At 42.4% G+C, this 25,575-nt stretch overlaps 1 protein-coding gene across 2 annotated transcripts; it reads right to left on the bottom strand.

Moving 5' to 3' along the window:
• Positions 1-169: 169 nt before the first annotated feature.
• On the bottom strand, positions 170-21,973 carry LOC146380633 (uncharacterized). Of its 2 annotated transcripts, XM_084940048.1 has the most exons (4): positions 21,643-21,973; positions 18,935-19,040; positions 1,640-2,740; positions 170-1,314 (listed from the first exon to the last, which is right to left on the bottom strand). In XM_084940048.1, exons 2-4 carry the CDS (start codon positions 18,950-18,952, stop codon positions 622-624), a joined length of 1,812 nt encoding a protein of 603 aa, XP_084796174.1. In that variant the 5' UTR covers positions 18,953-19,040; positions 21,643-21,973; the 3' UTR covers positions 170-621. The 2 variants fall into 2 exon arrangements, with proteins under 2 accessions (XP_084796174.1, XP_084796175.1); XM_084940049.1 differs by lacking the exon at positions 21,643-21,973 and having other exon boundaries at positions 18,935-20,435.
• Between the last annotated feature and the right edge of the window lie 3,602 nt (positions 21,974-25,575).

Raw genomic sequence — 25,575 nt, 5'->3', positions numbered from 1 at the left:
TTTGGACCAGCCGTTTTTAAAGCTGTGGCTCCAGCAAACATCAGCTGATACTAGAAATTAAAATCAAATGAATTCTAACAACAGCTGATCAAGCTTAAACGTGCTGCTGTTGTTTAGCGCGATAAATAAACAAGAGAGAAAAGCCGATCATCCATAAATAATGAATAAATTAGGAGCAAAAGCTAAAAGGACAGTTTATTTGTACCATCTTCATGTGAACACATTCAAGAACATCACAGATGAAAGAAACATTAAAAACTTCCACACTACATGAAGCAAGAAAAATAGTTTTTCTTTCAGGTGGTTTCAGAAAAAAGAAAAACATCAAACACCTCCAAGACTCTCTTTGAAAGAACTAAAAACCTTTATTCTCATGGTCCAATCATGAGTGAACTCCCCGATGAAGCCTTGTGTGCTAAAACATGTTAGATTTTTAAAGGTTAAACATGAGTTTCCAAAACGTTTTGCTGGAGAACAATGAACTATTTGACTGAGTTTCAATTATTTACAGACGAGCAAAACCAGGACAGAGAAAAAAGGACAAAACTGACTCAGTAAAACAACAGAAAATAAGATCCCATGTAAATCTGTATTATGTAGAAGTTCAGCCAAGCAACCAGTTCAGTTCAACACAAGTTTAAATGATTCTATCTGAACTCTGTGGAGCCTGATCTCAAGCTTTTTGAGTCTGACACTGAAACCAGATGATCTTTCTGTCTCTTCAGATTCACTGTGATCCAGTGATGGGAGTGATTTCAGCCCTGAGTGATCACGCTGATGTTTGCACAGAGCAGACAATGACGTGAATGTTTGGGCACATTGGTAACAGTGAAACAGTTTATTAGTAACGTGGGATCGTTTGTGTGTGGAGTATGAACTGAGATTCCTGAAGCTCTTGTCACACTGGTCACAGCTGTAGTTTCCTTCCATGTGTGTACGTTCATGACAGATACGAACGTTTGATTGTGAGAAGGTTTTTTCACAGTGTCTGCACTTGTATGGTTTCTCTCCTGTGTGGACTCGTTTGTGTGATTTAAGGTCACATGCAGTGGTGAAGGATGACCCACACTGATCACAGAGGTGCTTTTTAACCCCACTGTGAATCAGTTCATGTTTTTTTAATTCACCTGATGTGGTGAAACTTCTCCCACATTCTTTGCAGTATTTCAGTTTGTCTCCAGTGTGTCTACGTTGATGTGTTTTTAGGGCCTTTTGCCAACTGAAAGTTTTTCCACAGAGGTCACAACGAAAGTCTTTCCCACCACCACAGTGATGACAGGGTTGAGAACTGGATCCATCTGTGTCGCTCTGCTTCTAAACAAAGACACAAAGACAGTGTAAGTCAGTCCTTCAACATTTTTATCCTGAACGTCGCCTGAAATAAAGAGCATCTCTGCAGACGTCCAATTACATTTGACTGTTTCAGTTAACACACTCAGTTTACTGGGCTGCAATAACTACAATACTACCACCATAATACTACAGTAATACTAAAATCATAACTGACATGAAAATCTGAATAATCACTCAGAGCTGCTTTCCCATGCAGTAGAATTGCTAACATGCTAACACAGTTTAATGAGCAGAGTTGTTCCAAACAGTCAGGCTAAAATGACAAGATAAAAATATAAATACATACCTCACAGTAACTGCACTTGTAGAGTCTCTTTCTGGTGTGGATCTGTTGGTGTTCTCTCAGGGAATGTGGCGCTTTAAAAGTCTTCTCACACAGGTCACATTTATAAGGTCTCTCCTCAGTGTGGGTAAACATGTGTTGTTTTAACTGTGTGTCTGTTGTAAACTCTTTGCCACACTGTTCACAGCAGTACACAACATGTCTGGTGTGAATGCGTAGGTGTGTATTTCGGTTCCCTCTCTGGCTGAAAGTTTTTCCACAGATGTCACAGCTGTATGCCTTAATTCCAGAGTGGGTAACTAGATGCCTCTGTAAGTAGCTACTGTGAGTAAAAGCTCTGCCACACTGATCACAGCTGTACGCTTTAACTCCACTGTGGATGAGTTGGTGTTGTTTTAGGTAACCCTTCCAGGAAAAAGACTTTCCACACAAGTCACAGCTGAACGGTCTATCTCCAGTGTGGATGACCTGATGCTGTTTTAGTTCATCCTTCCCAGTAAAATCCTTCCCACACTCGTCACAGCTGTATGCCTTAATTCCAGAGTGGGTAACTAGATGCCTCTGTAAGTTGCTACTGCGAGTAAAAGCTCTGCCACACTGATCACAGATGTACGCTTTAACTCCACTGTGGATGAGTTGGTGTTGTTTTAGGGATTCCTTCCAGAAAAAAGACTTTCCACACAAGTCACAGCTGAACGGTCTCTCTCCAGTGTGGATGACCTGATGACGTTTTAGTTCATCCTTCCCAGTAAAATCCTTCCCACACTCGTCACAGCTGTATGTTTTAATTCCAGAGTGGGTAACTAGATGCCTCTGTAAGTTGCTACTGCGAGTAAAAGCTCTGCCACACTGATCACAGCTGTACGCTTTAACTCCACTGTGGATGAGTTGGTGTTGTTTTAGGGAACCCTTCCAGGAAAAAGACTTTCCACACAAGTGACAGCTGAACGGTCTCTCTCCAGTGTGGATGACCTGATGACGTTTTAGTTTATCCTTCCCAGGAAAACCCTTCCCACACTCGTCACAGGTGTGTTTTTTCTTTCTCTTTCTTCTGTGAGGTTTGTCGGCCTCCTGAGAGCGCTGACTTCTCGCTCCATGTTGGTCCTGCAGTGACAGAGATACAATACAAATACAATCACATAAAATATTATACAATTAAGTGGATTCAAAATATCCACATAATTTGGCTCTTACATCCTCAGTGAGGTTTCACAATTGTTAAAATATAAGCAATCAACAATAATAATAATAATAATAATAATAATAATAATATCAATAACATTGAGGCACATTACACAAATTTCAAAAACAAATCATCTCTTACAATATTTACAACAACTAAAAGTTCTGTAAATCAGCTTTTAAGTGTTCATTGAAGTTTTGAATAGTTCTCTTCACTCACACTCTCTTGTATTAACTTTTGCTTAACTATGTAATTTCAGTTTGCTAATTTAGTATAACATCACCGTCACTCTCCGCCAATGCTTTAATTGGAATGTTTCTGTTTTTATTTCTTTTTTCCTCTCTCTCTCTTGTCGCGCACCTTGCTCTTTGGTTTATTTGCTTCTCTTTTCTATCACTATGTCGATCACCTGTTTCCCTATCCATTCACAAACGACACTGTCTATTTCTACATGCTTACTCTGCACGATCACGCACACACATGCGTTTAAAGGCAACACATTTACAACAGCCACACAGATATAGGACACATGCACACATTTGCTCATATTAGTTATTATGCACACACATAGTCAGACCTATGGAGCTTCTTGCCGCGCATTTTCTTCTCTTTACTTACCAAAAAAAAAAAAAAAAAGATGTGTTTCCATTTTCCTCACCCGTCTAAGCGAGACACACAGCGTACATCATTAGCCACAAACACACAACTATGGGCATGCTAAGATTTGTCACATGGAATGTGCATGGAGCTGGCTCTAGGGAAAAAAGGTTAAAAATACTTAACCAACTTAAAAAATTACAGGCAGACGTTGTTTTATTACAAGAAACCCACATGCCTGTCACAGGTTTGAATAAACTTAAAACACCTGAGTTTCCTAATGTGTTCTCAGCCTGTTATAATTCTAGACAAAGAGGAGTAGCAATTCTAATACATAAAAATATTAATTTCACAGTACTCGATACAGTTATAGATCCAGAGGGCAGATTCCTAATCGTCAAACTATCTATACTTAACCAAAAGCTAGGTATTGTAAGTATATATGGTCCAAATGTTGATGACCCCTCATTCTTCCACGGTTTTTTTAGTACACTCTCCGAACACCTAGACTGCACAATTGTTCTGGGGGGAGACCTCAACCTGGGACTAAATGAAAAAATGGATAGGCTCAATACAGCAGGAACTCAGCGTAACTGGCAGTCCACAAATATAATCAAACAGTATATGAGCGACTTTGGTCTTTGCGATGCATGGCGCTCCCTTCACCCCAATAGTAAGGAATATACTTTCTTCTCACATGTCCATCACTCCTACTCTCGTCTGGATTATTTTCTGGTCAGCAGCTCACTGCTGAGTAACATTACAGACACTGAGATTCATCCTATAGCTGTCAGCGATCATGCTCCTGTATCTTTAACACTAATACAGATGAATAATACTACACCAAGTAAAAACTGGAGATTTAATACATCACTGCTCAAAGACGAAGAGTTTATCAAATACTTTAAAAAAGAATGGACTCTATATTTAGGCTTTAATGACATTCCTGGAACATCAGCATCTGTCCTCTGGGAAGCAGGGAAAGCCGTGATGAGAGGTAAAATAATCTCTTTCTCATCACATAAGAAGAAAGAAGAAAACAAAAAAATTCAGGAACTAGAGAAAAACATCAAATCCTTAGAAAAAGCCTATGTGTCACACCAAGATCAAGAAATATTAAACAAAATACGCAAGACAAAACTAGAATTAAATGAAATTATTAATAAAAAGACTAAATTCTTAGTACAAAGACTTCGCCTGCAAAATTATGAACACGGTAACAAATCCGGACAATTTCTTGCTAACCAGTTAAAAATCAATAAAGAAAAAACAACTATATGTGCTGTTAAAGATTTATCTGGGAATACAATATATGATCCTAAAAAAATAAATAACATTTTTAGGGATTTCTATGAAACTTTATATACACCACAAATAAACCCATCTAAAAACGAAATTGATCAATTTCTCGACAACATAACTCTTCCAAAATTATTAGACACCCAAGCAATAGCACTGGATTCGCCACTGACGCCAGGTGAACTCCAGGAAGCTCTGATAAGTATGCCCAATAATAAGGCTCCAGGTCCAGATGGTTTTCCAACAGATTTTTACAAAGAATTCTGGACAATTCTGGCACCAGTTTTTCACAGGATGTTGCAGGAAATCAAAGAAAATGGTAGACTACCACCAAATATGAACTCTGCAAATATCAGTCTCTTACAAAAACCAGGCAAAGACCCTATATACCCCTCAAGCTATCGTCCAATATCCTTTATTAATGTAGACCTTAAAATAATCTGCAAAGCTCTCTCAAAGAGATTAGAGAAAATAACCCCCCTTTTAATTCATCCTGACCAAACTGGTTTTATAAAAGGTAGGCACTCATCAACAAATACACGTAGATTACTTAATTTAATAGACTACTCATGCAGTAAAAACACTGAAACCATAATATTTTCTTTAGATGCAGAAAAAGCATTTGACAGAGTTAACTGGAAATTTCTATTTGCAACTTTACATAAATTTGGTTTTGGACCCTGTTTCATAAACTGGTTAAAAATATTATATAACTCCCCAACAGCTTGTGTCAGAACAAATGACCAAACATCCTCCCGCTTCTCTCTTCTGAGGGACACCAGACAGGGATGCCCACTCTCCCCTTCACTGTTTGCAATTTTTATTGAGCCATTAGCAGCAGCAATTAGACAGGCTACAACAATTAAGGGCATAAAATGTAAGAATATAGAACATAAAATCAGCCTTTATGCAGATGATGTGTTACTTTTTCTCCAAAACTCACAAACCAATATCTCTGGGGTAATTGCATTGATAAATTCCTTCTCAACTGTCTCAGATTATTCAATTAACTGGTCGAAATCAACAGTTCTTCCGATTAATTGCTCCTTCCATAATTCTTCTCCTTCCCCACTGCAATGTGGAAATATAAAATATTTAGGTATCAATGTCTCTCCTAAACTTTCAGAATTAACTAAATTAAACCACATCCCACTTTTAAAGACAGTAGAAGGCGACCTGGCTAGATGGAAATCTTTACCCATATCACTCATGGGAAGGGTCGCCGCTATAAAAATGATGATCTTGCCAAAAATAAACTATTTATTTTCAATGATCCCAAATAAGCCATCACAAGATTGGTTCAGATCTCTAGACTCGTACATTTCTAAATTCCTTTGGAAAGATAAACCCCCACGTATCAGCTTAAAAACACTACAAAGGACCAAGGATAAAGGAGGATTAGATCTGCCTAACTTTAATCACTATTTTTTAGCCAACAGGCTTCAGTTCATCTCTAGATGGTTTAAACACACCTTCTTAGATGAACCTTGGATAGATGTAGAACAGGCACTATGTAATAACCTAGAAATTTCAGACCTACCATTTATCAGCTCAAACATCAAACGACATGAATGCTTTAAAAGCATCAATATTAGCTCTTCTCTGACAGCATGGTGGGAGTTTCTAAAAATGACAGAGTCTTCATTAATCCCATGCAAACGTACACCTATCTGGAACAACCCGGACATATTACAAAACAATAATATGATAAACTTTTCAGATTGGAGTTGCAAAGGAATTAAATACTTGGAACATATATTGGAAGGAACAGACTTTATTTCGTTTGACAGACTAGTTATACAATATGGGATCAACAAGAAACGATTTTTGGAATATCAACAAATTAAATCCATAGTAAAAAAGAAATTTAATCCCAGTGAAGCTGAATTACAAACACCACCAAGTGTGGTACAATTTCTTAGTCTAAAACCCCCCAAATTATTGTCTAAAATATACAGAACACTTTCTAAAATAGATGAATCAATATCCCTTCCTATTGCAAAATGGGAAGCAGATTTATCAATCAACTTAGACCCAAACCTTTGGTCTCAGATATGCTTAAAAACCTTTCAATGGATCAGAAATCCCAGTTTGCAATTAATACAATACAAAATATTACACAGAGTGCACTATACTGGTCATAGGATGTTCAAGATGGGCTATACGCCTTCCAACAACTGCTCACACTGCACAGCAAATACACCGGACAATTACATCCACGCTCTTTGGTTCTGTCCACCAGTTCAGAAATTTTGGCGTGAGATATGTGAAGACTTATCAAAGTGTCTGAAATGTAACATTCCAGCCTCCCCTTTAGTATGCTTGCTGGGCAACTTGGATGAGGTCACTGCAGAAATAAACACAGCCCACGTTGTTTTTACGGCCCTATGCATTGCCAAGAAAATGGTCCTCATTAACTGGAAAAATAAAAATAATCTTAATTCTAACCAATATAAAAACCATCTAATAGATCACATTAGTCTTGATACAACCTCTGCCATCACATTTGATCAATCTCTTTGGGCTCCTTTGATCGGCTTCATCACCTAGTGGGGGTGGGGGGTCATGGTTTGGTCCTGCCTTCGCTATTGTGGTTGATGTGGGGGTAGGGACGGCCTTAGGGCGTCTGGGGAGTCCCTAGGGACGTTTCCCTGGAGGGCCTAACCTGGGGGCTGTGGCCATGACCTGGTTAGAAGCTCTGGGGCTCTTGGATGGTGTTTTCCTTGTGGCTGCGTACAGCGGAGATGGGGGAGGGTCTGTGCTGGCGGACGTTGGTTACTGGCCTGGTAGCCTGGCTGCCCCTGGGAGGGTCTGGGACGGGCGTGGAGGCTTGGGGGTCTGGGGGTGCTCCGCCCCCCGGTCTGGGGTGCTGGCCGGGCCTTGGGGGCTTGGGTCCTGGCTGTTGTGTCGCCGGAGCAGTGGGCGGGTGGGTGCAGGGGGGCTCAGCCCCAGTGCAGGGGACCTCTGGTGCATCGGCCCAACTAGGGGGCTCTCTAACTGGTGGGGAGGTTGTTACATCTTTGCAGGTGGTCTCCTCACTACAGGAGCTCACTCTGCAGGTGGGGGGAGAGATATAGGAGAGGGGGAGAATGAACTCAACCTGGGTGTCTATTATTTTGTGTAGTTTGGGAGATGATTGGATGATGGGGTGGGTGCAGTTTTCTCTGGGGTGGAGTCGGGTGGGCTGCCCCGGACTCTGTGGGGCTGGGCAGTGCTGCTGCTGCGGGCCCCGGTCCGGATGGGCCTGGGCCTCCTTGCCCTGGTGGGTTCCAGAGCGTGGGGGTGCCTACTGGGGTCAGCGGGGGAGCTGGCCCCAGGGAGGGGCAGCTTGCCCCTCCCTTTCTTCCCTCCCCATCCTCAGCTGCCTCCCTATTCCCGCTCTACCACACCCACCCACACACGCAGGGCTTGGGGTGCAGGTATGTCACCAGGGTTCAGGGGAGGCACTCCCCCTCTGTCCCCTTCTGGCCGCCTGTGCCTCAATTTTATTCTGCAACCTAGACATCCACATTACTCACACTCTCACATAACACATACATATAGGGCCTTGGGGGTGGGCACGTTTTACAGCATCCAGAGGATGGTCGTTGTACTCCAACCCACCTCTGGTGCTGGTGCCCTACCCTCAATTTTAAATGCATTTAGACACTGAGGGTTTTCGGGAGGAGCCGTGCTGCTCTCTGAGAGGAAGCTAGTACCATGCTCTCCTGAGTTTTAAATGCACTTTAGAACAGCACACAACAACATTACATATGAGCGGGCGTAGGGAGGTTTGAGGTCTTCACTCACCCCGGTTCTGTTAGCCGTCAGGGCTGGGGGGCTGGGAGGAGGTGCTGGCCGTCAGACTGGGGTCTGGGATGCGGGGCCTCCCTGCTACTGCAGATAAGGAGGTGGTCCGCTTGCCTCCACCCCAGAGAGAAGGGTTACATCTCCTGGGTCTAGGTGCGGCTTGCCCCTCTGGGGGCGGGGGTACCTGGACCTGGGATATAGAGTATGTTTGGGGAGTGCGACTGTCTGTGCAGTGTCTATTTGTGTCTGTCTACACGTTGGGTGAGTGCCGAGTATTTGGTTGTGCATATGGGGGTGGGAATGCACGTCTGTGTCCGCGTGTGCCTGTTTGTCTGTGTCTATATGTCAGGTTGGGTCTTAGACTCAACCTCTCTGGGTACATCTCAGGCCCTCTAAAGTACGGAGGCCTATCTCCCCTCACCACACTCCCTGCCGGTGGCTGATGCTCTTAGACGTTGGTGTGTTGGTGGTCCTTGTCATCTGGGGCTGGGCGCTCATGCATGTACCGGCTCACTCCTGGTGGCCGATTGGCGGGGCCGGGCGCCTGTGGCCCGGCTGGGCTCCTTCCGGGGGGTGGGATGCCCTCAGGCCTCTGGCCTCTGGGCCTGAAGCTCGGTCCTCTCTGGCACAGCTGGCTGCCGGCGGAGCCCGCGGGCACGCCACTGCAACCCCCTCTGGCCTCTGCTCCGTAGCTGCAGGGTGACCTCTCGTTTGGGGCTCTACTCAGCTCTTCCCAGGAGGGTGGCACGGTTCCCCCCCCCTTTGGTGGTCCTCCTCGGGTCCTTGTACTCTGGGGCCTCTGGATATCTGGGGCCTGGATCTCCTCCATACCTGCTTCATACCCTGGTGGACGGGGCTATGGCTCCCCACACTCCCTAGCAGATCGTTACATGGAGAAACCTTTGGAATACAAGCATGCTGATCCACACAGGTATGCACACAGGTGTACACACGGGTGTTCACAGACGCGGACTACACCTTTCTTGGCTGCTGCCTCAAAGCACATTGTGCGCTGTCTATCTTGCGTGCTGCACAATATCGTTTATTATTTAGTATCTACTGTTATCTACTGCTAGCTAGTTTATTGTGATGGTGCTGTTTTTATTATGTTGCTCTTTGTTGTTTGCTTTCTCTTCTGTTTTTTTTCTCCATACAGGTGATCCAGGCGTTTTGTTTGTTTGTTTGTTTTTTCCTTTCTTCCCCCCCTTCTCACCATCTCTTCTCCCCTTTGGTTTTCTTTCTCTCCCTCTCTTTCTTTCATTCTTTCTCCCTGTCCTATCCCCCAGTCACGTCTGTCCCATTTGTAGCAACCGAAAATAAAATAAATACATAATTATAATAAAGGTCAATCAAATGGACCAATATGGCAAGGCCATGATGATCCACTTGGTAAAATAAATCCGCTTGGCATCTTTCTTGGCCTTAAGACAACAATTCTGATGGCTAAAGATCCAAACGGGACACAAAAAAAAAAAAAAAAAAAAAAGTTTTGAATAGTTGCTAATTCTCTAATTTTATAAGGCAATTTATTCCACTTAAAAGTTGCTCTAAATATAACAGTTTTACAAAAAGTTACTTTTAACTCGAGCATTTACTAAATTGCAGTTTGTTGAAAACTGTGTAATATGATTATGTATTTCATCTCGATACTGCAGTTGAGCAGAAATAAATGTGGTGTGTTTAACAGAATTGCTTTCTTTATAACTACAAGTAAGCCATAGAATATTTTAGCCTGTACAGGAAGCCAAGAAAATTTATTATGCATTTTATCGATATTAGTACAGTATGAACATCTTAACACTAATCTGGACGCCTTATTCTGGACTAACTGAAGTCTGTTAAGATCTGTCTTATTAGCTGCTGACCAAGTGATTGAACAATACTCCAGATGAGACATTACTAGTGCATTAATGACATATTTCATAATTGAAGAAGTGATACAGAAAGAGCATTTCATAGCCATAGCTATGCCTTGTCCCATTTTCTTAATAACAGAGTCGATGTGCTGAGACCATGAAAGGTGGTGATTTATGGTAACTACTTATGAGCGCCTGCAATCGTTCTAGTGCTGTGACATAAAAACAAAACGCTGACCCCTGACTCTGGCACACAGTTTTGCCTCTTTTGATCATTTTAATGTGTGATTAGTGCACAATCAGCGGGGCCATATCATACCGTTCACGGTAATACCGGTATAATGTTGGGCAATGATGAGAAAATGAAATATCACAATAGAACATGGGTAAAACGCGCTTGCGCAGTGCCTTTGTTTTCATACGCACATGGAGGAAAAACCATGGCGGCGACGGAGAATGAGAAGGGTGAAAGCGGATCGTTGAATGAAACAGATGAACCAGAATTAGTTTGTAAAAATGCTGCAACTTCAGTGATGTGGAACTGGTTTAGCTTTCGTCCGTCAGATACACAACAAAGCACTATTTGTGGTAGAGCATGCTAGCAGGCCGTCGTTATTACTGTGTTTTTTGGAAAATATGGCACACTTAAAATCAATCCTTTCATTTTTCTGAAAATCGACGGTGCCCCTTATAATCCCGTGTGCCTTATGTATGAATTGTTGTTTACCCAACTGTTGTTGGAAGAAGTTGCTGTTGGAGGCGGTTTTGGTACCATTCTTTATTCATGGCTGTGTTTTTGGGCAAAATTGTGAGTGAGACCACTCCCTTGGATGAGAAGCAACCACACACATGAATGGTCTCAGGATGCTTTGCTGTTGGCATGACACAGGACTGATGGTAGCGCTCACCTTTTCTTCTCCAGACAAGACTTTTTCCAGATGCCCCAAACAATCGAAAAGAGGCTTCATTGGAGAATATGACTTTGCCCCAGTCCTCAGCAGTCCATTCACCATACTTTCTATAGAAGATCAATCTGTCCCTGATGTTTTTTTGGGGGGAGAGAAGGGGCTTCTTTGCTGCCTTCTTGACACCAGGCCGTCTTCCAAAAGTCTTCGCCTCACTGTGCGTGCAGATGCACTCACACCTGCCTGCTGCCATTCCTGAGCACGCTCTGCACTCCGATCCTGCAGCTGAATCCTCTTTAGGAGACGATCCTGGTGCTCGCTGGACTTTCTTGGATGTGCTGAAGCCTTCTTATCAAGAATTGAACCTCTTTCCATGAAGTTCTTGATGGTCCTATAAATTGTTGATTTAGATGCAATCTTAGTAGCCACAATATTCTTGCCTGTGAAGCCATTTTTATGCAACGCAATGATGGCTGCACGCGTTTCTTTGCAGGTCACCATGGTTAACAATGGAAGAACAATGATTTCAAGCACCACCCTCCTTTTAATATGTCAGGTCTGCCATTCTAACCCAATCAGCCTGACATAGGCCGTATCCCAATTCAGGGTCTGCAGCCTTAAAGGCCGCAATTTAAGGCCGATTACGTCACAGCGACAGCGAGGCTGTCCCAATTCAAAGGCTGCTCGAAATGCAGCATCAAATGCGTCCTTCATTTCCCTGAATTTTAAGGATGGGTCGGTGTAAACTTCATGCCCCAACATATCCCAGACTTCATAGCGCGGCGGTGGATGTGGATAATTTTGCCAAAAAAAACAAAAAACGGCGGAAGAGTAAACTTTTAAAAGTAAGTACTGAATATTATGTCACTTATTTATGTGCAAATGTTGAATAATGAAGAACATTAAAACATTACTGTTGGCCACATGTCGGCAGAGTTATGTGACATTAGCAATGTTTGTACTTTCAGCGTAAACTTGGTTTTAAAGCCTTTACTTTAAAATATTCACTGTTCAATAGTCGACCTTAATCTTACAGAGCATGTGATGATTTTATGGATAATTAAAGTCAGTCATATATCCACAAACACAACAAGCTGAAAGTCAGTGATGCTGCTCGGTTTGCAGTCCTCAATATCACGGCACAAGCAGGATTCACACTGCACTGTTAATGTTAGCTATGTTATATTGCTGCCTCTGTTCGGTGGTGTCGAGCCAAACGGACTTTAACGTGTGTTTGAACGAGCTGACGGTTCACTCGTTAAGCTGAAAGAAAGATGCTTTAATCACAGGAGTCACACATGTGTCCACTGTACCATGTGGGAACTCTTCTTGTTTGCTGACGCATACTCCGGTATCCAGGTTCTGCAGAAATTGCAGAGACCTAGAAAACTCATCATTTTCTGTTTTGTGAGAGGTTTTGGAGCGTTCTGTACTGCTAGTTTCCTACTGTCTAACAGTTTCTTTCCCTCTCCTGTGAGTGTGTGTCCTAAGTACGTAACTTTAGGACTCCACAATTGGAGTTTGTGTTGTGACACCTTGTGTCCTTGCTCAGCTAGATGATGTAATACTGCCACAGTGTTGGCTTTGCAGTCATTCTGTGTGATGCCTGTAATCAGAATATCGTCCACGTACAAGAGGTATTGCCCTGGTGCAGGCAATGTGCATAGTGACATAGATTTCTTTAATGCCTCTGCGTACAAGGTTGGGCTGTTTTGGAAGCCTTGAGGGAGCCTCGTGTACGTGTATTTTTGGCCATTAAATGTAAAACCAAAAAAGGTGCTGTGACTCTGGATGCAATGGCACAGAAAAAATGCATTTGACAGGTCTATGACTGAAAACCACTGTTCTCTAGGTGTCACTTGATTCAAAATTGTGTGTGGGTTTGCCACTACTGGTGGGATTTGCTCCGTTACTTCATTTATTGCTCTTAAATCATGCACTAAACGGTATTTTCCCATGCTTGCTTTTTTCACCGGGAAAATAGGCGTGTTGCAAGTTACTTTGTCCGTTTTAACTAGAATGCCTGCTCTCTCCATGTCAGCAATTACCGGTTCGATCCCTGCCTTCGCTGCTGTTGTCAGGGGATACTGTGGTTTAACTGGTCTGTATGTAGTGGTTGTTTTTACCACAACAGGGTCTGCACCTTTGATTAGTCCAACATCAGTTGGACCCATTGACCACAGCTTTTCGGGCAACCGTTTTAATTCTGGGAACAGCTCTAGTGAGAATAGGTGTCATTCATTAATGGTGTCTGACATGTGAGTATCTGCACAGTCAGATAGATGAGTTGCTGGCTGTGTCGTAAGTACCCATCCTAATGTGTACCTTATGCATCCTGTTCTACGGCCCTGAAGCCATCCTTCATGTGTTAATTCAGTTTTTTCATATCTGTCTCTCTCAACTTGAGTCAGAACATGACCTAACTCCATCCAGTCTGTGTTTTCATTTCGTGCTACAGACACATGTGGTTTTGGCATCTTGTTCATTTCCTGTACTTTTTCAGTTTGTATCACTGAGCACACAGCGTTGCCACTTCTAGTCACATAGAGGTGCTGCAATGTAAGCCTCTGTGGGCCTAATCTGTGAATTTGTGTGTCATATGAAGGATCTGGGCCTGGGCTTTGTTTAAATCTTAGGGTGTTATGATACTCATCAAAAGCAACTGGTTGGGAGTCTGGTGGCAAATACCTCTCTGCCAACCTCTGTAGAGGCTCTAATGGTGGAAGGTCTAAAGTCCAATAGTAGTGGGGCTCTCCGTTTCCCTCACTCCTATAATTAATCTGTCCCTCTCCTTCTACCTCTTCATGATTTAACATTAATTCTGCGTGCATGCCTTGTGCTCCTGGCACTACACCAATTTTTAATTTCTCCATACTGTCTCTCCCTAGGAGGTTGACTGGACAGGATGGATCGTATATACATTGATTTTTACAGCTCCTGCCACTTTCTTTATGCACTAGCAGTAGCCCTTCTGTTAGAGATTTTACACTAGTGTGACCTGATGCCGACTTAACTGTCAATGTGTTTTTTGAAAATTTCAGATTTTTAGGTTTTTTATTTGGCACGGTTTTGCATGCACCTGTGTCACATAACATAGTCATGGGTTGGCCATTTACATGAATTTTTAGTATGGGTCTCTCTTCTAACTGTGTAACTAGTTCATATACGTTAAACACTTCTGTATCATCCTGTTTTTCCTCACTTCCTTGTTCTCTGTCTAGTCAATCTTCATTTCTACCTTCTTTATTTTTCCCGGATCTACAGTCTCTAGAAAAGTGTCCTTCCTTTCCACATTGCCAACATGTATTATCTCTGTCCCTGTCGTAACGTTCTGATCGGTTATTTCCTCTGCCTTTGTAACCTCCTCTGCCCCTTCCTCTATTTCCTCTCCTTCGTCCTTGCATCTGTCCTCTATATTCTCCTGAAAATGCAATAAATCCTGTCTCTGGATCTACTGTGAAAGTGCCTACATTCTCGTGTTTCTTTTTTATAACACGGCAGGCATGTTCTGTATATTGCAGTGCGTCGGGCAGTGATCCTATGTTCATAGTCACCCAGTTTTTCTACATGTGATTTCACTGGTGGTAGGAGGCCATTTAAAAAGGCATTCTTAAGTTGTTGCTGATATGGGGTCTGTGGACCCTCCTCATAAGTTAACCCTGAATGCTGTCTAAAAACTGGACGCAGGTGGTCCAGGAAATCAGAAGCTGTTTCCGCTTCTTTTTGTTTTACCTCTCCTATTTTTCCATAGTCAGCCCTTGGGGCCAACCGTTCTCTAATTCTCTCATATAAATTTGCTAGAGCATTGTTTAGTTCTGTGCTTGCTGGTGGGTATGATGCTCCCCCGGCACTTGAGCCGGTATAATCTCCTCTAACTGTTCCTATTTTTAATCCTAATAAATCTTGCAATACTTGAAGCATCTCATGACCGTTTAAATACCATTGCCTTCTGATCATTTCTACAGCGTCCCTCCATGGTATAAAACCTTCATTCAGTGGAGGAACGTCTTTCAGGACATTTTGTCTGTCCATTTGTGACCACGGACGGAAAACATGTATGCTTGGGCACGCATCTTGCTCTTCCTGTCCTTCTGGCCCTATTAATTGGCCAAATCTGGGGTTTGCCACTGCTACTATTGGGTAAATACCAGTGGCTGGCGGGTCGAGTGTGTCTCCCCAGATGTCGGTCCCAGTGGGATCACGACCTATCTCTTCTTGTGGGCTACTTTTGAGTGAGAGTTTCTTTAGCATTGTCTGTGCTTTTGCATAAGGATGATGATCTGTGTGTGACCTAGTTCTTCCTGATATAGGTGAGTGTATAATAGGTGGTACTGCAGCTTTGGCTGCAGGAGTGGGTGGTGGCGCTGCATATGGCGGTGGATTACTACACATATCATGAACACCGCACGGTGTCTCATCTTCTGGTTTAACTAAACTGGCGGTTAAGTTCTGTTTTTCTGACTGTTTATCTTTTTTCTCTTGTTTTTTATTTTTATTTTCATCTCGCCTAACTGCTTCTTCTTTCCAGGCCTGGAAATATTCTAATTCTTGCGTACGTTTTCCTTTCTTTTTTAAGTTTTTTGTTGATCCTATTTCTTTCAAAAGAGCTTCTTTCAGTTGTGTTAACGCTGAGGGGCTGCATTTTCCTTCCCAAGTGGGACATTTTGTTTTCTTAGGATTTCTCCATCTACAAGCACTGATTTGTCCGGCGCCTGGACATTTCTTTTCTAGCCACTGCTCGTCAGCAGTGAATTTTGTGGGCTGATTCCCCATTATCACAGAACTGCAAAGCCTTCTCTGGTACTAGACTCGGGGATGGTGGCTGACACGCCCTTCTACTCCGCACTATTCACGGAGCGGTGTCAGTTTTATGAGACGGAACTCAACCTTCCCCGTTGTCACCAGTACTTGAGCTTTCTGCAGGAACACAAAGAAAACAATGGAAGTAATTCAGCAGCGTACTGTGCTGTAAAATCAATTTACTTCCCAAACACATATACATACACACAGATAGGCATTTGCGCACGAATTTGTCACGAAGTACTTTCGGCTACTTCTGAAACCAGTCTAAACTTAGTTCCTTTCGGCGAACTCAACCTATTTCATGTGTTTATTTCAAATCCTTGCGGTGGATTAGACCTAAACAGTGTTTTCTCACCCTCAGTTGTCTTTTGCTGGTTATTCAAGTTGTCTGTACTGGATCCCAAGGTCGTGGACCAAACTTCATCGGCCTGGACCCGAATTTACGTCCCAGGACTTTCACCTCTACCTAGAGAGGGCTGTCGACAGACTTCGATGCTGGCTTCCCATGACGTCAGGATACAGCAGTTAGACCATTGGAGTCACAGAAACGTGTCTGTTGTTTCCATCGCTAAGCTCGAAGGACCAATTTAAATGACAGGGGATTTCTAAAAATCACCCTGTAATTCTTCAGCTAAGACACCTGAGTTAGAAAACACAAAGACTGCAGTCGTTTTTTACACGCGTGGGCAGCAACGAACGCACCTTGCGAACTGCGCTGCCGCTGCCTGCGTACTTTTATTTTATACAACACATGTCTGTGTGTGTGTGTGTGTGTGTGTGTGTGTGTGTGTGTGTGTGTGTGTGTGTGTGTGTGTGTGTGTGTGTGTGTGTGTGTGTGTAAATAACAACGTCACTCAGAATTAACAGAATCAGCACATACACATGTGAAAAAAAGCACGCTCTGCAAACCTGCAGTTTCCTGTCAGGTCGTGACGGGTTATTTCCCTTTTCTACATCTGTTCTCAAAAAACAGGAAGTGGTTCAGTAGCTGGCACAAAAGTTATTAAGTGAAAAGTCACATAGACATTTAGATTGCTTAAAAAACAGAAAAACACATTTCATGAAGCTGATCAAATTATATAAAAACAAAAATCTCTTGACAGCACTCGTAATAACACAAACACTAAATCCTCCTTCTCTTGTGCTGTTTTGTAGCAGTGTATACACCTGAGACTGTCACCTGTCTGTCTGTCCTGCACTCTCTCTCTCTCTTTCTTTCTCTCTGATTGTGGAATAAAAGTATGAACATGTATTTATAAGTTACACTTGTGTTTGAATCCTACAGCTTATCACACATTTGATTTCCATGTGTGACAACTGCAAGTGTCCAGAGTGAGGACAGACTGAGGGACCCACTGCTGCACATCATCTGTGAGGCTTTGCACCCCTGATGATCCACCAGGACAAACTCAGCAGTGTGTGAGGAAGAGGAGGAGGAAGAGCCAGCAGCAGCTGACAGATGGAGAGAATAGACACACTGTTCCCTGTTTGTGAAGGACTGCTAGAAAAGTTTACAATAACTAATTGTCTGTCCTGAATCAGTCTTATTAGGTAATGTTCAAATAATTTTATCATTCCAGTGTTTTCAGTGTGGGAGAAAGTACTCAGGGCCTTCAAGTTACACACTATGAAAGGCAGCAACAAGTTTAATATTCAGAAACCTAAAGTATGTATCAGCAGCAGAATGGACCTAAAATAAACGTTTGTTTCAGTTCTATGAAGCTTCCAACTGCCAACATATTAAACGAACAATATGTCTCTTATATATGATACATCTATATATACACTGTCAAAGATACTTGTCTTTGAGTGAAGTGATTAATATAATAACTATAATATTGGCCATATTATAGTTACATTACCAAAGTGAGATGACTTTAGTCTCATGAACAACATTAGCTAATTGTTATTTACTAGCTAATCTTAAATGACTGTTCAGTACAGAAATGAAGCTCAACAATCATGTTTTACAGTCCTGTGGTCTCAGCCTCAGATACTTATTAAATCACACAGAGCTCATGTAGAAACAAATGAACAAAATATGTTCTCCTTCATTTCTGTCAAACAAAGCTGTATGAAACGTTTCCAGCTGTTAGTATCATGGTTGCTAGGCAACCTGGGCAGCACGACGGAGGCTAGACCGTCCCATTTCACAAGCCTACAAGCCTCGCACTTCTGGCCTTAGCGGTCTTTGAGTACGCGGCCCTTGAGGACCGTTGAGGCTGCGTACTTCAAAGCTGCAGAACCTGAATTGGGATACAGCCATGATGATCTCCAGCCTTGTGCTCGTCAACATTCTCACCTGAGTTAAGAAGACGATTACTGAAATGGTCTCAGCAGGTCCTTTGATGACAGCAATGAAATGCAGTGGTAAGGGTTTTTGGGATTAAGTTCATTTTCATGACAAAGAAGGACGATGCAATTCATCTGATCACTCTTCATAACATTCTGGAGTGTATGCAAATTGCTATTGGAAAAGTTGCTGCTTAACTTTTTATAATTTCCAATATTTATGCAATTCTCAAAACTTTTGGCCACGACTGTATAACCTCTTTTTAAGTTTCTGGATATTATACATGGTTATGCTCAGGATATGTTGGCCAATTTCCACTGGAAATGCCTTTTGGTTAAACTGTCAGCAAGCAATTTGCATTTGCACTGTTAAATTTTTATATAACTTTAATGCACATAAAAAACAGCTGCTTGTTTAAGTGAAAATACATTGATGGGTTTTTTAATAAAGTTGTGGAGTTGTAAAGTATTTTGTCTAGTGTCAATTATATCGTCAGCTACATCGTTATCGCAAATTTTCAAATGTATATCGTGATAAATATTTTCGGTCATATCGCCCTGCTCTGTCTGTCACCTTCTGTGTTGAGCTCATTGTTTTCTCTGTAGTGGCTGAGCTGAGTCCAAGTAGCTGAAAATGTTCCTCTGCTGCTCCGTCAGACTCTTCTCCTCCTGCTGATCAGCTGGGACACAAAACAGATCTTTGTTAGGCTCCACACTGCACTGAAGAGTCAAAGTGTCTCATATGTTCATCTGACAAGTAAAAGAACACATTTTTGCTTCCCGAGGTGGGCAACTTATTGGAAACAAACACAAAAGGTTTGAGCACTGATACCTGGCATTGCTGGCATTGAAAGATGCAATGCCAGCAATGAGGATTGTCAAGACTAAAACCAATCATTAAGCAAAGACAACAGGGATCATTTGTTTCTGTTTATTTAGCATTCACAACATTTGTAGTTTCCTTCTGTACAGGGGAAGTCCACGCACACTGTGTGGTACCGCCATCCGCAGAAGGTGCATTCAATCTCTGTAAGAAAAACTAGATTGTCTGAGACTGAAATGATATTAACAAAAGGAGTGGTGATTTGTAAAACTTCAAGTGTATGATAAGGTGAAAACAAATACACAATTGCATGTCATGTAGTTGAAGGGTTTTTTTTCTTCTTTTGGAAGACCGGAAAACACTGAAAGTTACAAAAGTATTGTGCTTGAAACAAATTCAAAATAGGTGTTAAAGCCAGCTGCACATGTGTGTCACAAGTAAATCTGGCTGTATAATAAACAGAAACAAGTGATCCCTGCTGTCTTTGCTTACTGATTGGTTTGAGTCTTGACAATCCACATTGCTGTCATTGCATCTTTCAATATGTTTGAGGGTGGATTTGAATGCACCAGTGTAAGTGCAGCCACTCAGACTCTACTCAATGTGATCATAGAAACAGGTGCAGTAGCGACACAGGCAGACTATGCTTACAGGATGTGATGTGGCTTTGAACTTTTGTTGTCCACCTTCCATTAGTTTTAATTTTGCACTCCAGTATGAACACAAATCCCCCAACCCGAGGATCACCACAACTTAACCTAATAGACCTACAGCTTAGCTCACAGATTCACTTTGTCTAAGGTTTATTTCTGGGATTTCGCACAACCCAGTATTCAGATCGTGAAAACATAATGGGCTTGGATTTACAACATTATGAATGAAATGTGCTCTATTTGGAAGCAGCATGTCCCCCTCCCCTTTCCAGGGGTTGTGTGTGACTTTAAATCATCAAACTGTAAATTACAAATTGTAAATTGTTATTGATCCTTTACCCCTGGTCCTAAAGTGTATATTTATTTTCTTACTCTTCTTATATTTATTGTTTGTTTTCTTGCATTGCTGTAACTGGAGCCTCGTCATCTCGTCTCTCTATATACTGGACTGTATGTAGCGGAGATGACAATAAAGTTTACTTTGACTTCAGCAGCGAGCACGCGCACCGAGGGCTCTCGCGGTCACTTTTCGTGTATAGAATTTCGAAAAAACATCGGTGCAAATTATAAGTCTGTATCATAATGTCTGGTGTGTTTTATTTTGCGAGTTGATTATTAGATGCCGCTCCAGCCAGCCAGAGACTCCCCCGCCGCCCCGCCCCCTCCTCCCTGTGCCGCATGCAGCAGGCGCAGCTCGCAAACGGAGGGCGCCCTTACTCCCAGCAAATGGGTGATAGAAAACCGATCGGTGCCTACGACATTCCCAATATGCGCTGGCATGATGTCGGGGCAGCATGAGTACGAGCAATCTTATTTAATTTTTTTTTTCCGATGCTTGTGATGCCGCCGCCCACCACGATGCCGTCCCGGGCAACCGCCCGTGTCGCCCGTATCAAAAACCGCTACTGTGTGTGTCACAAGTTAATCTAGCAGTAGGCTATGGTACTTGGCCAGAGGTGGCGCTGGTTGACTCGACTCCATTTGAGTAGTAAACTGCACTAGTTGTGAAGCAAAACCGCTGAAATCGGAGTAATAACACGTACGAGGGGAACGATGACAAAGTCAAGATTCCCCCGATCGTTTACTCTTGCTGTCCTGTGAACACCATCTGCATGAGAATATCACCAGGTAAACCCGCGATATTTTTAAACATTTTGTTGTTCTAGAGGAACAAGACTGACGGAGTGTGTTTGAGGTAACCTCACAAATTTCACAGATGACATATTTGGTGTTTATTTGCTGTTTTGTCGGTAGCGGCTCCTGAAAAGCAAGTCTGCCACACATCTGTACACACACAGAGAGAGAGAGAGAGAGAGAGAGAGAGAGAGAGAGAGAGAGAGAGAGAGGGCGCCCTTTTGAATGTTGGCAAGTATGTGTATGTGGTGTTAAATACGCCTATACTACTGTGCTTTGATGTCGCTCGTAAGGGTGAAACTCATTGTGAACCACTGCTACAGAACAATGGAGATTTCCGTTATATGGTAACGCCTGCAACTCACGTGACGCCCAGAATTGTACAATACTGATGCTTGAGAGCGCGCGTGTGATGCAAGTATGTGTAGAGTGTTGAGCGCGTGATCAGTGGTGAGAAAAACAACTCACAAAACTTGACCTTTCTATACTCGTGGCTCACTTACACTTCTAATCTATTCGTTTGCACACTTACACACACCCAGCAGCTGTTTCCTGTTTTGCTACACTCTGGAGAGCCTCGCCTTTAACGGTCTTCTCTCACAAAAAGCAACAGAAAACTTAAAAAAAACTCAAGATTGACTGAACTCAGTTCAAAGTTACCTTGACACTAACCTTTAGATGTCAGAGGTAGTGATGATCCGCTTGAAGCTGACGCTCCGGTGCTTGTCTGTGAAGGTTCTCAGTCATCCAAAGGAGCTTGCAAAGAAAAGCGTCTGGACTTCTTTAAGTTGCTTGAAGACATTTCACCTCTCATCCGAGAAGCTTCTTCAGTTCTAAGGCCAAATGGTGGGGAGCTCCGGTGCTTGTGTCAAAAAGATCAACACGCTGCTTCAGAAGCACCGTGTCGAGGCTTGATTCGTTTGGCCAGAGTCACGTGATTAGTGACGTCTGAAGTTTCATTTAGAATGTACCTTTTTTTAATAGAACTTTATTGAAACACAATGAGTATACAACATACAAACAGATGAAGTTTACAAAAGAACAGAACATGAACATACAAAATCAGGGGTAAAAAAAATTATTTTATGAGTAGGCAAAAAAATCAACATATATAAATATTGTTCTGAGAGCCTTTTTGTTGGTTGAGTCTGAAATTGATTGTATGTACAATTCCATATCCTTATAAAAAAGACAGAAATATGGTGTTTTATTAATAAACTTACATTTATGGATAAAAAATAGCTAAAATTATTAACCAATGTTTTTATAAAAAACATTTATCATTCTTCCTGGAAAACTTAAAGAAACAGAATAAAACATTTTCCATCATAAAGAAAACTCCCTTAAAATATGGACAATAACAAAACTGCTAAATTCCTTCCAGAATCTCTGTGTAGAGGAACAGTACCAAAAAAGATGTGTCACAGTTTCTGGATGATCCCCACAGAAAGTTCAATTAGTATTTATGTCTCTTTTAAATGTTACCATATAGTGACTGGCTGGGTAATATTTATGAAGAATGTTATATGAGATTTCCTTCAACTTGTTTGCAATTAGATATTTATGGGATCATCCAGACTGTCTTCCAGGTGATATCTGGAACATGTCGCTTCCAGTAAGATATTATATATATCAGGGAGAGTGACTGAGGTAGATATTGAACTGTCAGTGTTTTTATATAACATTAAAGTACCTGAGGGTATGGCACCAAGCACCAATGAGAATTCCCAAACACTGATGGGAAAATTATATAGTGTAAGGGATTCATTGTATGTAAGTCGTACTCCCTCTTTATTAACCAGCTGAGCCACCAATAGGATCCCATTTTGGGAATAAGTTTCCAGGAAAAGTGATTTATTTTGAAATAAAATATCTCTCTTGTTCCAGATGAGGTGGACGTCACAACAATGTGATTGGTCACTGGCAATGTTGAACCTGGATCAACATTTATTATGATGATGTGGGAACAACACCGACACGAGGATATCAGATCATTCCAGGAGGTCAAAGGGAAAGTCCCTGGGACGCTTCCGGTTATGTTTCCATCCGGCGTAGTCATCTGACCGGTCCGTGCTATATCGCCCCTCATGACCCGGAGTGGTATAACGTTTTGTAGAAAAGTTCGATCGATTCGCTCTCTCCCTCTCTTTCTCACTCTTACAAAAATAATAAATTCTCTGGGGGTTTTTTTCTCATACATTTATGGTACCCGACGGAGGAAGCATTGACCGGGATTGAACCGACGGTCGTCTGACTCCTTCTTGATGTGCGTAATACAAGGCCATTTTCTTTTAGGGTTTCTGTCTATTTTCTGTTAATGGGAAAACCCGTTGTAAAAGTAGCTATAAAAATGAAGAAAAACTCTTTACTTTGGTATGAGTGGCTGCACAAAACCAAAATACCTCATTGGGGTGTTTTAATAAAATTATTTAGTTCTGAATTTAGTTCTGAGTTCTGAATATGTGCGCGGTGCTTTTTTTTTTCACTAAGGGTTATTTTACACGTACTAGGAGTTGAAGCCTGCATGAAATTCTTTGCTAGGTTACAAGAATTAAGAAATACTAATATCGATTAGAGGGGTTGTTGACGCCTTTTTGACCTGCGGTGTGTGCAAAATAAGACCGTTTTCTTTTAAGGATTCTATTTTCTGTTAATGGGAAAACCTGTTGTAAAAGTAGCTCAAAAAATGAAGAAAAACTCTTTACTTTGGTATGAGTGGCTGCACCAAACCAAAATACCTCATCGAGGTGTTTTAATAAAATTATTTGGGATAGAGTTCTGAATATGTGAGCGCCGCTTTTTTCACTAAGGGATACTTTTTTTACACATACGAGGAGACGAGTGGGCGGCCTGTAGGTTAATATAAGGAAGTAAAATACATCCGCTATTGTAAAAAGAAATGGCTCTCTACAAGCAATAGAAAGTCCTTCTTTTCATTACAAGCGTTGGTGTAGCATGCCTCCACCCGGCTCTATAAATATAAATGCAATCCGTTACTAGTCAGATGATCTCAAAGGTTTTTATTTTATTGTGCCTGTATGTCTGTGAGGGTTCTCAGTCATCCAGGTCATCGTAGTCAAAGGAGCTTGCAAAGAAAAGCGTCTGGACTTCTTTAAGTTTACTTGAAGACGTTTCACCTCTCATCCGAGAAGCTTCTTCAGTTCTAAGGTCAAATGGTGGAGAGTCCCAGATATAAACCTAGTGGGAGTATCCCCCCACAGAGGGACAAAAGGACCCCCTGATGATCTTCTAATCGCCTGAGCCAAGGTGTGAAACTGGGTGTGGGTCCCAATCAGCCAGAGTTTCGGGTGTGTTCATTGTGAAACCTGGCCCCACCTTATCATGCGAATTCCTGAGGTCAGATGGCCCAGGATGTGAGTGGGCGTTAAGGCGTCTGGGAAGGGATCTCAAAACTGGATTATAGATGGCAGAGAGTTGGTGTCGTAAACCCCCGCCTCTGTTCAAAGATGGTCGCTCACAGTGGACATAGATGGCTTCTTAATGTGGATAAAAACATCAAGTTCACCAGGGAAGACACAAAGGACAACTGTTTGCCTTTCCTGGACTGCGCTGTGCACATTGAAGAGAACGGCAAACTCAACATCGAAGTTTAGCGGAAGCCCACACACACGGACCAGTACCTCCTCTTTGACTCCCATCACCCTTTGGAACACAAACTTGGAGTAATTAGGACCCTACACCACCGGGCAGAACATGTTCCCTCTAAGCCTGAAGGAAAAAAGAAGGAACACACACATGTAAAGGAAGCACTCAAAACGTGCGGCTATCCTAAATGGGCGTTCTTAAAGTCAGCAAAGAGGCACAGAAAAGAAGACCAGACACCAACGAGGGAGGATAAGAAGGACAGACGCAACAACATTGTCATCCCCTATGTAGCCGGTGTATCAGAAAAACTTAGGAGAGTTTTCTCCAAGCATGACATCCCGGTGCATTTCAGACCCAGCAACACGCTCAGACAAAAACTGGTTCACCCGAAAGACAAAACGCCAAAACACAGACTTAACAATGTGGTGTATGCTGTACAGTGCAGCGAGGAATGCCCAGACCTCTACATTGGAGAGACCAAACAGCCACTTCACAAGCGCATGGCACAACACAGAAGAGCCACCTCCACAGGACAAGACTCAGCAGTCCATCTGCATCTTAAGGATAAAGGACACTCTTTCGAGGATGCCAATGTTCACATTTTGGACAGAGAGGACAGATGGTTTGAAAGAGGAGTGAAAGAAGCCATCTATGTCCACTGTGAGCGACCATCTTTGAACAGAGGCGGGGGTTTACGACACCAACTCTCTGCCATCTATAATCCAGTTTTGAGATCCCTTCCCAGACGCCTTAACGCCCACTCACATCCTGGGCCATCTGACCTCAGGAATTCGCATGATAAGGTGGGGCCAGGTTTCACAATGAACACACCCGAAACTCTGGCTGATTGGGACCCACACCCAGTTTCACACCTTGGCTCAGGCGATTAGAAGATCATCAGGGGGTCCTTTTGTCCCTCTGTGGGGGGATACTCCCACTAGGTTTATATCTGGGACTCTCCACCATTTGATCTTAGAACTGAAGAAGCTTCTCGGATGA

The sequence above is a fragment of the Perissodus microlepis genome, chromosome 9 (assembly GCF_051167445.1).
Source record: "Perissodus microlepis isolate ML-2025 ecotype Zambia chromosome 9, ASM5116744v1, whole genome shotgun sequence".
Taxonomy (NCBI): Eukaryota; Metazoa; Chordata; class Actinopteri; order Cichliformes; family Cichlidae; genus Perissodus; species Perissodus microlepis.
The sequence above is the reverse complement of the archived record's forward strand: the minus strand, read 5'-3'. Positions and strand labels throughout refer to the sequence as shown.